The sequence below is a fragment of the Chenopodium album genome, chromosome 11 (assembly GCF_948465745.1).
Source record: "Chenopodium album chromosome 11, dcCheAlbu1.1, whole genome shotgun sequence".
NCBI classification, from domain to species: Eukaryota; Viridiplantae; Streptophyta; class Magnoliopsida; order Caryophyllales; family Amaranthaceae; genus Chenopodium; species Chenopodium album.
In genome coordinates this window covers 59209971-59227586 of record NC_137844.1, presented here as the reverse complement: position 1 = coordinate 59227586, position 17616 = coordinate 59209971, and the positions used below count along the sequence as shown (strand labels likewise).

At 35.0% G+C, this 17616-nt stretch overlaps 1 protein-coding gene and 1 pseudogene across 2 annotated transcripts; one reads left to right on the top strand and one right to left on the bottom strand.

Annotated features, from left to right (window-relative positions):
- Positions 1-146: 146 nt before the first annotated feature.
- Positions 147-9806, top strand: LOC145567009 (uncharacterized; annotated as a pseudogene). Its single transcript, XR_014095497.1, has 16 exons — positions 147-273; positions 341-402; positions 658-843; positions 930-1047; positions 1342-1852; positions 2688-2780; positions 3581-3687; positions 3924-4197; positions 4387-4481; positions 6882-6938; positions 7066-7307; positions 7866-8274; positions 8408-8612; positions 8725-8967; positions 9160-9262; positions 9374-9806. The product of XR_014095497.1 is annotated as an uncharacterized LOC145567009 (transcript).
- Positions 9807-10501: 695 nt separating this feature from the next.
- Positions 10502-16105, bottom strand: LOC145567978 (glutamyl-tRNA(Gln) amidotransferase subunit C, chloroplastic/mitochondrial-like). Its single transcript, XM_081627414.1, has 6 exons — positions 15902-16105; positions 13270-13538; positions 13127-13167; positions 12448-12503; positions 10956-11007; positions 10502-10858 (listed from the first exon to the last, which is right to left on the bottom strand). Exons 2-6 carry the CDS (start codon positions 13474-13476, stop codon positions 10783-10785), a joined length of 432 nt encoding a protein of 143 aa, XP_081483540.1. The 5' UTR covers positions 13477-13538; positions 15902-16105; the 3' UTR covers positions 10502-10782.
- Between the last annotated feature and the right edge of the window lie 1511 nt (positions 16106-17616).

Below are 17616 nucleotides of genomic sequence, written 5' to 3'. Positions count from 1 at the left end.
TTCCCCCTTATTTAAGTGGAAGCTTGGTGGGGTTGTGTGGTGGCGAAGGCCGAAGGGGCAGATTAGAGAAGAGACACAAACGCTGACCACAAAGATCGAAACTTGAAACCAACGCAACCCTTTCTTGGTGTTCCCCAATTCAAAAAATGACAAGAGGAAAGCAAAAGATCGAAGCTCAGAAAAAGAATGCTGAGAAAAATTCTAAGTCTAAGGGTTCCCAGATTGAAGCTCGTGCTGTTGGCCTCAAAGTTGTCTGTCCCATCTCATTAGCAGGTTTCTGTATTGGATCTGGGATGTATTAAAATCCTATTCTTTCCTTTTGTGATGGTTTTAATTTAAGTCTCAGACACGGTCTCAACTGTGGGTAATGTGGGTGGCTTGTGGCCTAATATTTTGGTTGCGGTAAGCTTAAAATTCCTAACAATGAGGTTGTGACGTGCCTGAGATTTAATTCCATGGTTTAGATTATTTTATTGTCAGTTAGTAGTCATGTTTTTACACAATATTCATTGGTTCATTATTGTATCGTACGCAAGTATTGGATTATGGTTGAAACATCAAATTATTTTGCCATGCAATCATTTCATTTTTATATACTTTTGCAGATTGGCCAGGATCCTTCTTGTGTGACCCATTGGAGAGTGAAAAGAAAGATGACATGTGAGTTTTGTTGAACTCTTAACAGTTCAACCTTTTTACCACATCATTTGGTGTCAAAGTGGTTCATTCATTTTGTCTTGCAAGACACCTAGGATGTACTGTGATGACAATGACTGTCCTTTAGAATTGCTGCATCCTTCTGAAGATTGTAATGTCAATTCTTCCTTGTCATTCACTTTGCAGGTTTGTATTTTTAAATGAATGCTATTAACAAGATCCAAATATGATCGAATATTTAAATCTAATTCACGTGGAGGAGTTGTTGACAGGTGTGTAGAGTTGAAGATGTGATTGTTGAAGGCTCTATAGAAGGGTCAGTTGTTCATTTTCATAGAGCCAGGATTGTAGATGTAGGACCATCTGGAACAATAACTGCATCTGGCTTGGGTATGCATCTTTTAAATTCTTCTAGTCTAGGTGTATATCTGTTTATGTGGTTGGATCCCGTTTATAGGTCTGAGATTCAGAAGAGATCCCTAAGCTATAACCATAGACAGTATCTGTCGTTAGTAATTTGCGGTGGTTGCTCTAACATGGACATCAATCTCTTCCCTAAATTCCTATTGCTTTCCTTTTTTACTTTATTTATTTTATTTTTGTATGTTTGGTTGGGCTGCAATTGGAGGATGTACTAAGTACCCTGTCCTTTGTTTTGAGTAAGCATGTTATATAATTGTGCAGGTTGCACTGGTGGAATTGGCAGAGGAAAGGTTCTCAGTAATGGCCTCAATGGTGGTGGTGGTCATGGTGGTAATAGCGGGGCTGGATGTCATGGTGATACTTGTGTTGAGGGTGGGGTATCATATGGAAATAAATATTTACTTTGTGTCCTATTGTTTTTGTGTTGTAGTCATGGGTTTAATGGAGCATCCATTATCCAGCCTTTCTGTTGAGGGCTCACTGAGAGCTGATGGAGGAAGCTATCAAGATGGAAGTAGGAAAGCTTATTCTAGTTTTGACAGCTTTAGTGAAGGTCTTGGGGGTGGATCAGGTGGTACTGTGCTATAATGCTATTATTTTTGAGGACCTTGACTATTGGCGATAATGCCACCCTATCTAGTGTTGGTGGGAATGGTGGTCCACTGGGTGGTGGTGGTGGTGCTGGAGGCAGGGTGCATTTCCATTGGTCTGATATCCCTACCGGTGAATTTTATCAGCCGATTGCCAGCGTTAGAGAAAAAATTATCACTGGGTTTGTATTGGCTTCTTAATTTGTTTATTTTTTTTGCATGCAATTGTAATCTTTATTTCCGTTATTGCTTTGGATTTGTATGCTCTATTTTGTTACTGTATTGGGCTGTCTAGTGAATGATATGAAATAAATCTGGCATTTGTGTTTTTTACATCTCACTTGCTGTTCTGTTAGGGTAAATTCAGGTTGATCTCTGAGATAAATGATGTGAATAAATCTCCTCTCACAATTTATTCATTTTCTTTTATTTTTTAAATGATAAAAGTAAAATAATAAAGTGGCACAGATTTCAATACACAAAGTTGTGAGAGGAGATAAATTAGATTGTTGATCTCTGAGATCAACTGGGGCTCCCTCCTGTTATATACTGAAGTCAATAGTTCATTCCCTTGTTATTTTTTTAGTTGGCATTTACCTCGTAATACCGTCATTTTCGTATGCATTTTTTCTTATCTGGTTTCATATTTACTACATGCTCGTATATAGTTTGAGATGATATTTAGCAATTCAGGAGTATGTGGAGCAGCTTTGTTCTTTTCATATATGGATGTGGCACATGTTTGCATTAGTCCCCTCCCCCTCTCCTCTTCCCCTCTGTTGAGTAATTTGACACCAATAAAACAAAATAATTGATGGTTTAAAGTGTGCAGTTAAATATACTTTGATGTCTTTGTAAATGATGATCCTTCTTTGATATCTTTCTCTAGAGCCTAGCGTCTCTTTTGTTGTTACGTGTTCGTTGGAAATTATATGAGAGTTTTGTTTTTTCTGCTACTTTTTTTTTACTGTTTCCAATTTTTCATTGACACTTGGATGTGTTATTGCTTTATTATAGGGGAGGATCTGGTGGTGATGAAGGTGGTGCTGGAGAAAATGGAACAATGACAAGAAAGCTTGCCCAAAAGGTCTCTATAGCACCTTTTGCAAGGTAAATTTGGAAGTGAAGTTCTTGCAAAATTTTCTTTGTAATTTTTATTTAATTGGCTTTACTCTTATAGCTACAATATGCTTATTAAGTTACTCAAATAAAGTGGCCGTTGAGTCACCCACGTTACAATCATGAGTAGATGGCTAATCTCTTGCTACGAAAAAAAAATGCTCAGTAACTAAAAGTGTGATAGGACCCAATTTCCAAGACCAGGATAGAAATTTTGAAATTTGGTTGGTCTGCTGCTGTTATGGAATCATCAGTACCTGTTTTTCTAAGCAGTTTTTATCTTTTGATCTTAAATTAATTAAATGGAGGGGATTGGGGAGGCCCCAGCTAACAGCTTGTCTAGTTGAAATTTATGTATGATATTTGATCTTTAACTGGAGTTTTGTGGTCTCTTTGGTCGTTGTATAGTTGAAAACTACTTATAATATTATGCATGTGGCATGATAGATGTTTATTTTTCCCCCTTTATCCATGTATGCTATGGGAAACAACTAACAACACCTTGTTGCTTTTACTCAGTTACATATTAATCGTATGGGAAAAAAAAATTATGCCTGATAACAAATTTGTTTTCTGGACAAAATTAATGGTTGCGTAAAAGAATTTTTTGTTAATTTTTTGTTTTCCATAATTTTTTTAGCGCTCCATGGCCAGGCATCTCTAAAGCCGTCTATGTATAAGTGTGCTATTCACACACTAAAATTCGTCTTCATTGGCTTGGAGTAGGTTGGCTGTGCACACAATATAAAATTTCTAAGTTCATTTTCCTAGATTAATGCTTTACTTTACAGGAATGCCCCCGGCACTTACAAAGATGTCATTGGATCTGAAGAACATCTATGCCATCATTGTCCTTCACTGGAGTTTTCTCATCGTGCTGTTTACATTAGTGTCAGAGGTACTTCTAAATCTTAATTAAATGTCAGCAAGAGTTTTACAGTTGCTGAGCTGAATTAGTAAAAGGTTATGGCAGTTTTAATACTGTTGTGATTTCTTGTAATTATTTGTTCAGATCTAGAAATTTCATGTGTGAATTAATTACTCCTGCACTTCTTAATCACTACAAGCTACAATATGGAGGATGTAATGTTTAAATATTGGCTGCTTCATTAATAAGCTGATCCTTTCTGATAGGTGGCGCTACTGAAGCTACATGCCCTTACAAATGTATTTCAGACAGATATCATATGCCACATTGCTATACAGCGCCCTTGAGGAGCTGATTTATACATTTGGAGGATCTTGGATGTTTGGTCTTATTCTACTGGGCCTCCTTATCTTGTTGGCTCTTGTGCTTAGTGTTGCACGTATGAGGTTTGTTGGGGTCGACGAATTACCTGGTCCTGCTCCAACGCAACACGGCTCTCAGATAGACCACTCTTTCCCTTTCTTGGAGTCGCTTAATGAGGTGCACAATCCTGTCTTCTGATTTTTTTATAGAGAGAGAGAGAGAGAGGCGGGGGGCGATTCTCTAATTAAGTGGACATGACTTGGTTTAATCTGTGAACTATGGAAGTGATCTTCAATTATCTCTGTTTTTTAAATTTACATTTGTAGTGTTGATACTATTGTCTTACTTTGTTGTTTCTTGTTGCAGGTCTTGGAAACAAACAGAGCCTAGGAGTCTCAGAGTCATGTTCATAGGATGTATTTTATGGGACCAAACACTTTTGCTGAACCTTGGCACCTCCTGTAATCCTCCGTATTTTTAAATATTTTATAAATGAAAATTTATTTTATTTATAATATTTATTTGTATTTTTCCGAATTTTATTTTTAAAAAGTTTCAAATTATTTTGGGTGGAAAATTATTTTATTACATTATGGTTTTTATGAACCATTATTAGCTTATGTCAATACAAATAAAGCCTAGTCCCTTTCATTCTTTTGGCCCATTATTTTTATGAAGCCCAATATTCCTACTTACCCTACTACTCTCTCTCCTATAAATACCCCATACATTCCCAAAATTTTTCCCACACAAAAGGTTAGTCTTATTTTATTTCTCTCTTTATTTTATTTTTTTTTATCTTTTCCTTTATTTTTCTTTTCTTTTTCCTTTTTCTTTCTTTTCTTTTTCTTTCTTTTTCCTCCTCCTTGTGGCTGCCCACTGCCATCACCGGCGCCACCCTACCGCTGCCGCCGGCGACCTCCAGCAGCAGCGACCCACCGTGGCTGCTCCTCCTCTCTCTCTCTCTTTTGTCTTCTTTTTATTTTGTCTAAAATTGTTTATTTGTTTTGGGTTTTGATTTTTGTAGTATAAAGATTATATTTTTAGTATCAAAATCATGTTTTTGATGTTTTAAACTAATAATTTCAGATTATAATTGTTGTTATAATTTTCAGATTTTTATAATTTTAAAACCTAGGGTTTCAATTTATTTAAATTGGGATTTTAGGGTTCTAATAATCAATTAATTTGGGGCTTTTGTTCCTATTCAATTTCTATTGATTAATTAAGCATAAAAACATGTTTTAAAGGAAGTTTTAAGGAGTCTCAATCAACTTTTGAGTGATTATTCCCTAGGAGACTTTTTGAGTGATTAAAAGTGGCACAAAGGATTGTTTATACGAGGTACGTACATGTCTACTTCGTTGTAAGTAGTATCATGTTTAGGTACCAAAAGGAAAGAACTTAGTTTCATGTTTAGAGAACGCTTGGATGGAAATTGTTTGGTTATACATTTAAATTAATTCATGTGCTTATGTTTATGACACATGTTTTGGTGAACTGATTATGTTTGTATGGAATTATGGATGCAAGCACGTTGAATTGTATTGGATTAATTGTTTGTATGGAATGTTGATACAAGCATGTTTTTATTGGATTGGTTTATTAACCATATTTTGATTATTGAAGGATTGGAATTAAATGGTTTAAGTGGAATGAATTTATTAATTATTCCACAAGATTATAATTATTTTATTTATTACTCAAGCATGACTTGTTAGTATGATGAGTAAAAGTGGACTAAGCCGAAATGGCTAGGTGGGTTGACTATGTTCAACAATTTTGGATAATTTGGAAGTTTAAAGGAATTAAAGGTCAATTTGTGATGTGATCACCATTGTCCTAAATAAGATTAAAAGTAAAATGATGTATGATTGTTATGTATGGTCTACTTGAATGAGTCGGCTATTAATTAAAATTGTAATCACGTAAAGTGAAACATGGATGAGCAATAAAACTCTGAAAAATGTGCACTTCTAGAGTATTGACAATTATGGGTTGGGGTACACGGTGGTAGCCCGTGGCTTTCCGAGGCTTGTTTGATCAACATGTCCTCTTCTCTTTTGGTATTTACATTTTTATTACATAATGAAAGTTAGATGGGATCCTAGACTAACTTTGTGAGAATGGAGTCGCGCCCATTCTTGCATTGCGCTAAACTTTTATTTTAAATGGTCAATTGGGACCAAAATGATTTGGTGGGTTGGACAACCTCGTCTATTGCTTACTCCAAATTAAATTAATCAGAATTAAATATAAAGAGTCAAGTGTTTGGAATTGGTTAGTAAATATGTTGAGTCAATTGAATTGTTCAAGTATGGAGCTAGTCTTGATTAATGAATTCGTGTTGTATGTTTATTTACTTTAATTAATTGAGCATGCTAGGTTTTGTACGTTGTAGCTTGTATGTAAGCTTTGCTGATTGCGTGCTTTTGTATGTGTTACTTTTGGTCATGGCCTTTGCCTTTCAATGACCCTGTGATGATCCAATTATTACACTTGTATTATTGGGCAGCAGTATTGCACAGGTTAGCTTGATGATGTGAAGTTCGGGGATTTGACATACGCATTGTCAAGAGATTGGTGCGATTGAAAGTATTCGTTATTTGTGTTGAACTTATTTATGTTTTACTATTTCAATTATGTTTTGGGATTTTGAATATTGGTTTGGTTTTAATAAGGGCATTTATGATTCTAATTTGTAAGCTTTGACTTATTGGTTTTCTAAATTATATTATTTTAAGATTTAACTTGGATTTCCGCTGCGATACTTTGATAAATCCTTAACGTTTTAACACGTGGCGGTAAGATGCCAATAATTCTCTATTTTTATTTAAAGTAAGTGGTTTGGAAAAAAGGAGAATTATTGGGGTGTTACACCTCCCTCACTCCCCACCGGAACAATTAAAAGAGATTGTGTTAGTACTTTCTTTTTCTCAGCCATTATACAGTTGATCTTTGGATGCACCTGAGGTGGCTTCAAAATGCTCTCTGATGCTTGAAATCTTTTACAAACATTAAGGGTATCTTGTCTCATATTTGCAGGTATGAGGGTGCCTTTAATAGATTTGTAGATGAGGTTAATCTTCTTGCAACATATCAGTGGTGGGAGGGATCAGTATATAGCATACTTGGTGTTTTAGCATATCCATTGGCTTGGTCTTGGTTACAGTGGCGCCGTAGGATTAAACTGCAGCGACTTCGAGAATTTGTTCGATCAGAGATCAGAATATGATCATGCTTGCTTAAGATCTTGTCGTTCTCGTGCTCTTTATGAAGGAATAAAGGTTAAGCTCTGTACCTGCTTACTTCTGTTCTTTTATATCTGATTGTTTTTGGGTTTTGGAATAGGATTGTCTGTTTTTCTTTTTTTCACCAACCTTTACTACGTAATTCCTGTAACAAAACTTGCCTTTTCTTGGATCATTTTGTACTGGTTGCTGATTTTTTTGATATCTTTTTTCTAAGATGTCTTTCTCAATTAAGATATTGATTTGTCCGAAAGGCGTAGTTTTTCAGACTTCCTGCGTTTAAGGGGTACTGGGGTAGCCGATAGGTTTGTGATAATATGGCTGATTAGGTTGTTTGATTGTACTCCCAGCGTTTTTATTTATTTACATAATTTAATTTTTAAGTGTAATGGTTTGACCGGCACTTAGTTTAAGGTTGGTGAGTTGAATGGAGTAAAAAATTGTAAAATAGTGGTGGTAATGTAATAAAAAGTAGGAGTTGGGGGGACCATGTGAGGAGAAATAAAATATGAGAGAAGATGTTGAAAAAAGGAAGTGTCTTCAGAACAGGTTTTTGTTAAAGCTTATTTTTGAACCCACATTTGAATTTAACAGGTTGCTGCTACTCCTAATTTGATGCTTGCATATGTGGATTTTTTCCTTGGTGGTGATGAGAAAAGGAGTGATCTCCCTCCTCATCTACTTGAAAGGTTTCCCTTGGCTATACTTTTTGGCGGTGATGGAAGCTATATGGCACCCTTAAGCTATGCTGTCTTAATGCGCATCTACGCTTGGTTCGGCGTGGATGCTTAAGGAAATCATTTCGACCTGTTCTTAGGTGGCTTGAAAGTCATGCTAACCCCAAGCTGAAGAATTATGCTCTACGTATTGACCTTGCTTGGTTTCAAGCCACAGCTTGTGGATATTGTCAGTATGGTCTTTTGGTTTGTACTCTTGATGAGAACCTTGAGTCTCTATCCCCTGAGTATCACGATGGGAATATGCAAACTGAGCTACCTTCTAGGCATGTTGTTTTGTTCATTCTTGTTTATTTATTCTTATATTGTTGTATATGTATTTGTGCATACTCAGCCTCTGCGTCTAGTATCTTTTAGTTCTGGTGACTCTCTTGATGAATGCTTCTGATCACATAACAGCATCCGGGTAGGAAATTTATCAGGCTATCACTGGGAAGATGCCTTCTTAGACAATGTTAGCAAAACAGATGACTATTTGATGCGGCATAAGAGGTCATATGGAGCTATTTTGGACATTGAAAATATACGAGATCTGGAGGAAAAGAGAGATATCTTCTTCCCCTTTTTTCTCATTCTTCACAATACTAAGCCTGTAGGGCACCAGGTAATGGATTCTGCTAATTAATTTTGAATTGAGTTACGCTGAAAAAATAGTTTACAAGGGCCTTCATGGATATTAACTTACCATCACTATTATATGTATTGTCCTCTTGCAGGATCTTGTTGGTTTGTTTATCTCTATATTGCTTCTGGGGGATTTCAGTCTAGTGCTGCTTACTTTACTCCGGCTATATTCTGTATCAATGGTGGATGTATTCCTTGTATTATGTTTTTTACCACTGGGTATTCTTCTTCCATTTCCTGCTGGAATTAATGCTTTGTTTAGTCATGGTCCTCGGCGTTCAGCTGGTCTTGCACGTCTGTATGCTCTGTGGAACATCACCTCTTTGGTCAATGTTGTAAGTACAAATTGTCCATCTCTTTTGTTTAATTACATTTATGGCTTATTTCTTCTTAAATACCTTGATCTAGTACTTAAAAAGAATTTGATGCTTTAAAGAAGTATTTTCTTATTTAGCTCATCCTTTATTGATTTCTCTAGTAAAATCTTCATAAACAACTCTACATATCTTGCTCAACTTACCAATCAGCTTACTTAAGAAGGGTTAACTTGGCAATTTGGATCCTCTTCGGCTGATCCCTTGGCCCTGCTGAATGCTCACGGTCTTTTCCCTATTAGCAGCCATGGGGCTTGTAAGTTAACCTTTTTACTAGATGTTTTCTTTATTCGCTAATTACAGGTAAACATAGGCTGTCATCGGCCTGCCTCATAATGATTTCCTTTGTTACTGGGTGTATTTGCAGGAATGAAGGTGAATGGTGGATTTTTCCAGTGGGACTGCTTTTGTGTAAATGTCTTCAGTCTCGACTGATAAATTGGCATGTTGCAAATTTGGAGATACAAGATCGCTCGTTGTATAGTTCCGACTTTGACGTATTTTGGCAGTCATAAGTCATAACATCATTTACTTTGTCTCTTGCCCAAGTATTAGGTTTTTTGTATGTTGCTCTTGGGCGTAGATGAGAAACACAAAAGAACTGAAAGGGTATAGAAAACAACAGGAGTAAAAGAAATTATTAGGCCTAGGATAAATGTCATTCTTTTTGTGTAGCTGATCCATTGTGTAATCTTTTGTATCCTATGTTGTACATAATAGGTACATATGTGCTTCACTTTTTGACCATGTATGATTCTTCCTGACATTTACCATACTTATTTAACAGAACAATCGTATTAACACGGACTTGTACGCTTCACCCAAACTAACTCAGAATGGAGCATTTGATTTTAACCATTGACTATGCTTTGGAAATTCGATTTATGGAGGAATGATGATTACTACTTTCTCCTTTCAAAAACATAGTCATGTGAGATTTTATTAAATTTGTCTCATAATATTGACATTTTATAATTTTACTAAAGTACTACTTCGTACTAGAGATGTTTAAGTTAGAAAATGTCAAAATGTGCATGGACAATTGTGAAATCCTCAACGTAGTGACTTAAAAAAAAAAAAAAAACAAGGGAAGTATTCTACTTGCTAATGCACAATTTAAACTAAAAATTTTTATTTACAATACTAAGAGTTTCACAGTTACTAATGCACAATTTAAACTATTAATATCTTTGTAGTGCTTTGGTAAAAATTTGATTTTTAGAAATTTAATAAAGTACAAATATCGAGAAGAATCTAACAAGATATTAGATGACTAGTTTTTAGAGTGTAAATAGTGTCGTGATCCTAGTGTTACAACTAAAAAGAACAAAGGAAATATGCATTTGCAACAGTAATTTCTCTATTGTGTTAGAGTTGAATTGTACTAATAAAAGTAATGATGGAGAAGATAGTGTTAGTATGATGGGTAGAATTGTAGTCTAACATTCAAATTGGAACTTAGCAAGTAGTAACACATAGTATAAGCAATACAGGATTGACAACGGGAAAGGATTTCACAGCTTCATAATCAAAAGCTGAAACTACACTGGTTTCGGAAAAAGATGTCTTCACATTTCACAGGCGGATTCACTTCTAGACAGATTACAATGACTCCCAAGAGAACTGAATTTTTTAAATTCAGCCATAACACAGACAGGCCACTGATGTGGCAATAACTACAAGTTGAAGCATTTTATTCCTAGTTTAGAATATGCTCTGCCTAAGAATCATTGAACATCTTCAGAAAATTCTTGATACAAAAAAACATATCTGCTGTTACTCTTTGTTCAAAATTTTGGGCACCTTGATGTATGGTTCCTCATAACTGGGAAATGAAGCTATAATAGCTTCCCTGTACAGTAGAAACAGGAGACTTAGTTTAGATAAGAAATTGAAATTTAAGAGCAATCAAAATGGCTATGAAAATGAAGATTTTTTTTTTTTTTTACCAATTGTTAAATGGTTGAGGGATGTCTTCACGTAAATTGTCACCATCAATTTCTGCACATATGATTACATTTTGAAGTTAGATAGGAGATTTGTACATGTCCATATCGTATCAGGGATATATATATTCAATGCTTAATCATACAAAGTAGTTATCTAGAATATCATGTAATGCAACCAATATTCTCAGATATAATAATGTAAAATTTAATTCTAGCAGATCATAACAACGGAATTCTACATGCCAATGACGCAAACAATTCAATGATTTGGTTTTCACAAGTCAGCACAGGCAAAGGTCCTAAAGGGCTACGAATTCTCCTAGTGAATCTTTCTTAAAAAGTCAGATTCAAGCCGAAGAATTCAATGCTCATTGCAGAAGAGGGTAAGCAAGATCATCAATATCTACTAGAACAATGTCTGAATCACAATACACTTTAGAACTAATCAACCGTCTTTGTAATTTCATCTAAAAAGCCAAGATGCTGATTGACATTTGAAGAAATTCTAGTTTGAAACTTCTAGAATGTACAGATATGCAAAAGTGAGCAAGTCTGAAACAAAGAACCAACCATACTGGCCTAGTGGATAAATTAGAAATACAGCTGAAGTTAACATAACAGCAACAGGCTCATAATGGTGCATAAATACACAACCACACTAAAACAAAGGATTCTTATCTCCAAAAAGACTGAGTAGATGATAAAAGCTCACACTCTGCTCATCTAGGCTATAGCAACCCAAAATTTAAAAATTAGGGCAATCAAGTAAAAATATCGTAACAGAGATGTCATTTTTCCAACATATGTGGATGCAATTGTGCAACCTTAATTAGTTTCGTTATAAGAATAATGAAGTAAATCAGGATAGGAGTCCTAATTCAATGAATCAGTAAAACTAATTACAGCAAATAGGGAAAGAATGAGCGCACAAGTTCACAGGCAGGTGCATAGAGAGTATATGAGGAGAATCCTTGCAAGAAAAAATCTCATATACTGTGTATCATGCACTTAGGAAGAGGCTATTCACAAAATTTCAGTAAAATGACCACATCGTTTCTTAGACAATTTGATAAATCAGTTTATAAGAGGGGGGCAGTAAAGAGGATTGGAGAAGCAGAATTAGACATTAGAGCTTAGAGACAGCAGTAGTGAAGATAGGTTTGACAAAGATGATAGTACTCGACAAAAAAAAGCATGTGTATTTGATAACAATGATTGAATGCAGACTTCTTTCCACATATTATTTTCCAATAAACACTAGAAGCAAATATATCCTTATCTTGAAACGAATTTCCATGGATAAAAAAAAAACAAATAATTTCCATATGATTTACAATCCTATGACATTCCCAAGTCAAAATAATAATGCAGTCAGAGGAAATATTTGCAATGTTCTCTTGCAAACATAATAAAAAAATTATCTTTGATTACACAAAGAAAGGGGTATCATATTGCAGAAGCTAGAGGGAGTTAGAAGAGTAAATACTATTACCTGAACGAATGGCTGGCTCAATACTTTCAAGATCGACATCTTGAAGTTGTCCAAACCTAATAAATAAACCAGGAAAGAAAACCCTATAAGCTAAGACGAGAGAGCATAAGAAACTAGAAAATGTTTATTACAGCCAAAGCAAATCCTTATTTTAGATCAAGGTTGTCCTTCCATAAATCATGCAATGATGCAACACACCCAATCACCAAGGTAAAAAAATTGCCTATTAAAAACTATTTTACCACAAGACAACATCAATCCATGAATATTAAAAACCCCAAAGGGGCAAAGACGAAACAAATAAATTTACAATCCTATGTCACATGTAGATTATTTCAACGAAAAGTAATCAGTAAACGTTCCTAGGTTAACCTTCCTAACTTCAGCATATGGAACAAAAAACTACATAAATTATTTTTATCCCTCTACCCCCACTCCTGCCCCCCCAAATAAAAATTTCCAATTTGATTTCTGAAGGTTAAATAAACTTTCAAATTTCAACAGTAACCCATCACTACAAATTCTGAAGCTAATATGGACGATTTTAGCATCACAACATGGAAGAGAGACTAATAGGCCATTATAATGTGGAAAACCTGAATTTAAAAATTGAAAGCAATCAGCAATTACATATGCTTAAACTGAACAAGTGGGTAGTAGGCAAGAGGAGAAGGTTTACCACTCAACGACTTGCTGAATTTTAGGACCAAATTCTTGAACCTAAAATCAGAACACAAACAGCTTAACAAATCCCGCTCAAGCCGTGAAAATATTGTCAAAAGAAACTGCAGAAAAGAATGTGCTAGATTGTTCAACTTTTACCTCCTCGGGGGTGAGAGAGATACGAGCAGTTTCAGCCAACCGACCCACATCAGGTGGATCAAAAGAAGAAGATTTAATGGAGTAATTACATCTTTCTCTCTTCTTTATGAACAAACTGGGAATTGCAGTAGTGCTTCTCGTACTACCAACTAACATGTTTGTTCCTGTTCTAAATGCAACCATTGCTCTGCTGCAGAAGCTTGCCATTTGCCTGCACTCTTTTCTTCAACACAGCTAGTTTGTGAATTGATGCCTCACCCACCCCCTAGCTATTATCGACGGACACAAATACAAGAACAAGAGCTAAGTAATCGGATAAAGAGCTAACAAAACAGCATGTTATGAATAATACTATCCATCTAAATTTTTATTTTATTTTACTACCGCTCAAAACAAAAAATTACAGATTTTACTACCACTTAACAGTTTCCGTTACTATTTCTGTTTGTGGGGGCCACTTAGTTAACTTCCTTCTGTTTTCTTTTCTTCTCTTCTCTCTCCATGAACCTGAGTCATAAAGCCACACCCCTTCACAGCAGCCCCTCTGAAACATACACCTCTTTCCGGCAACCCCATCTGAAACCCCGACACCACCCCTTCCTCGAAATCCCAAAATTTAAGCAAATTATCAACGCATTTTTGAAATTTGATTCCCAGAAAATGAAGATTAAAAAGAGAAGAATACTTGTTGCTGACTATCCAACATGAGAAGGGTGAGGAAAAATCAAGAGAAAGGATACAAAAATTGTAAGGAAATGTCGAATTTCCATGATCAAATTAATCAAATTGTACCTAGAAATCTAAGAAATCTGAACAATGTAGGGGTGATTTTGATTAGTGTTGATTATTACTGTAAAAAATACTTGTTGGTTTTATCTACCATTTAGACTCCAACCAAGATGGCCCCTTCCTTTGTTTACATAATCTCTTTAGTTTCACTTTTACTTTTCATTCCATCCAACCCAAAAACTTAGATCTCAATTTCCCATTTCAATTTACTCCCATTGATGCAGATCTACTATTTTCAATAAGTATTTTTCATGTGTTCTTCTTCTTATTACAAATTCTGCACACTAGGTGTTTGTTAGAATTCCTCAAAGAACTCAAAAACTCTTCTGAAGATAAGGTGGATATTGGGTAGGTTAAACATAGAAGGGAGATTAATGGGGTTGGTAAGGTGGTTAAGAAGAAAAAAGGTATTGTGATGCGGCTGCCTTGAATAGGGTGGGGGTTGCCGGAAAGAGGTGAGGGTTTTGGATGGGGCTGTTATGAAGGGGTAGGGGTTTAATGACTGAGATGGTTGGAGAGAGAAGAGAAGAAAATGGAAGGAAGTCAACTAAGTGGGCCCTACAAACGGAAATGGTAACAGAAAATGTTAAATGGTAGCAAAACCTATATTTTTTTTGTTTTGAGTGGTAGTAAAATAAAATAAAATTTTAAATGGGTACTAAAAATCAAAGTGGTGCATTTTAGTAGTAGCAAAAGTCAAATTTTCCTAATACTAACATTCTATCACAAAATACCATTATTATAATTGTAAGAGCACTAACACTAGTGAGGTAAAAAATATACATGAGAAGAAATAAGTGTGAAAAAAAAATACAAATAGTCTACACTAATGAGAAGAAAATAATCTCCTCATGGGGAGAATGAAATCAACGCATAGGATGAGGAGATATAAGGGTGAACAGTGGTACGGTGGGCCCCACTTTAAAACTGATATTCAGTTTTTTTTTTGCTAACCCCACACCAAATCGATGTGTTTGGGACTTGTGGCTTCATGACATTCCCCAAAACGCTGCGTTTTGGTGGAAGGAAGCAAAAAAAATTTAATTGCAGCTGCTAACAGGGCGCGTCACGCGGCCCAATGGCATGCTGACACGGGTCCTGTTAGCCTTTCCCAACCAATGAAAAAAATTCCTGATATAAACCAATGGTAACATTTTTGTAACCGTTATTTACGTATTAAAAAAAAAAATATTACACCAATGTTCATATTTTTTTTTCCTCTATAAATAGACCTCCATTTTCATATATTTTCACATACTTCCAAAAATTACAAAAAATCCCTATATTCACTTATCTCTCGTTGTTGTTGTTGTTATTATTATTATTATTATTATTATTATTTAACTATATATCTCATCAAATATTGTTAACATTTTTTTTTTTAAAAAATTTAATCATCTAATGGATCACAACAACCCCAATTACTCTCAATTTTCTGCTCATTTAACTGATTTAGGGGATGATTTCCTTATCAATCCTCAATTTCAACTTTTCCTACAAAGATTAGGAAACACATCTCTGCAAAATACTTCACAACAAACACCTCCTCAAACCAAATCACAAACTAATTCAATACACAAAGTCACAAACTAATTTACATATTAATTAAATTCACAAACTACTTGTCTACTTTCAAAGTTTCAATCTTCCATTCACCATATTCACCAAATAATTCATAAATTCACAATTCAATTCACAAACTAATAACAAATAAACTAAATCACAAATTAATTCAAAAACATGATTACATAAGCACAATTACTCATAAACTAATTCTTTAATTTTTTATAATCTAAGATAAAAATTAGAAAATAATAAAAAAAAAATTAAAAAAAAAACTGACCTGGGTTCAGTGGGTTGACGGCAATGACGGGTAGTGGCGCTGCCTGTGGCGGTTTTGCGGCGAGAATTCCGGCGGTCGGTGACTCGGTGGTGCCGTGCTGTTGCGGTGGTCAGTGGTGGGCGAAAGGGCGATTTACTTTCTCACTTAGGTTTTTCAATTTTAAAACTTTTCTCTTTCCTCCCTTTTTTTTCTGAAATTTTTTCTCTTTCCTTCTTTTCTTAACCCATGTTTTTCCGTCAGGCATGCTGAATTCTTTTTTTTTTTTATTTTTTTTTCTCTGATTTTTTTTTTTTGAAAGTGGGGGACAATGGTCCCCCCTTGTCCTCACGTGGGTCCGCCCATGCCCATCTGCAAGGTTCGTTTCATTCTCAGAGTATCTGTCTTTCATTGAAAATTTTCAATCTTTGCAATTTGATCTTTTATGAATTTTTTTTCTATCTGGGTTGTCTGAATTTTGTGTCAATTTTGGAGTTTGTATGATTTTCTGGGTATTTGAATTGTTCTTTTATTGCTGGAATCAATGTGAATCTGATTTTAATTAGTCACTTAGTGTGTAATAGTTGGTCAATTTTGCTTAATATATTTTGCAAAGAAAAGCAATTGTCATCTTTTGTTGATAGTATTGTACTCCTCTGCTAGTAATATAGTTGTCAGCAATTGTCATCTTTTGTTGATAGTATTGTACTCCTTTGCTAGTAATATAGTGAACAAATGAACAATAGGTCTCATCTTTTTCCGGACATCATGAAATAGTATAAGTGATAGTTTTCGATTGAATTATGTTGGTAATCGAAGGATTAATTGTGAAGGTTTGTGTACCGTGGCTGTTTTTGTGGGATGTAAAAGTTATGTTTGGTTTCATAAGAAAGTACATGGGATAGTATGGTAGAAGGCTAGTTGAGGCGGTGAGAGTGAGATGGTGATGCTTGCATGTCAATTCATATTTCAACCTCATAAACTAGAACCAGTAGGTTTATGAGTCTATCTGTAAGACTGTAATAAAGAAAAAATAACATTTTTACCAAAAAGTGTCCTGTAAACGATGGCAATTTATGGGGTAATGTTGGACTTTAAATAAGGTAGATCCTATTCAGTAATCAAGTTTTGATTTCCTATTCTTTTATATTTTTTTTTTCAAAAGGTGCCAGTGGTTCAAATGAGGGGTAAGGGTTTAGGGATGCAATTATAAAACGATACAGATGAACATCTATTATATGTGTCTGCAATTGATGATATCAATTAGTTGGTGATGATGAAATACCCTCTCCTTTTCCAATATTATAACCTATACGCTAAAAGTTGGTATAAGTATACTATTTGTGTACTAGTAACATGAGGTACCAAATTAATCCATTGTTTTTTTACTACTTGTTTTACTTAACAAACTGATATATTATATAGTTCCAGTTATTGCCTGTGGCAATCAATTCTTGAGATGGAGCTTACAAATTGGTTGAAAGAAGCTTTCTGAGGTTGAAAATGTTTTGGAATGCGCTGTTCCATTATTATACTGCATTGAAGGGTGGATGCCACTGTTTAGTTAAATGAGTTGCATCACTTAGTACTCCCAGCTACAGACTCCTTTGTTGCATTATACTATTATAGCGAAGGGAAATTCATGGCATTATGAACGGTGTATACCACACCAAATTGAGCATTAGATTAAGCACTACTTAGCTGAGGTAATTCTGTTATATATGAAGGGAATATCACAC

Coding starts and splice junctions, on each gene's coding strand:
- LOC145567978 (XM_081627414.1), bottom strand. CDS start 13,476: ATGGCAAGCTTCTGCAGCAGAGCAATGGTTGCATTTAGAACAGGAACA. Junction 13,168..13,269: donor TCTCTCTCACCCCCGAGGAG/GTAAAAGTTGAA, acceptor TTCTGATTTTAG/GTTCAAGAATTTGGTCCTAA. Junction 12,504..13,126: donor ATTCAGCAAGTCGTTGAGTG/GTAAACCTTCTC, acceptor TTTATTTATTAG/GTTTGGACAACTTCAAGATG.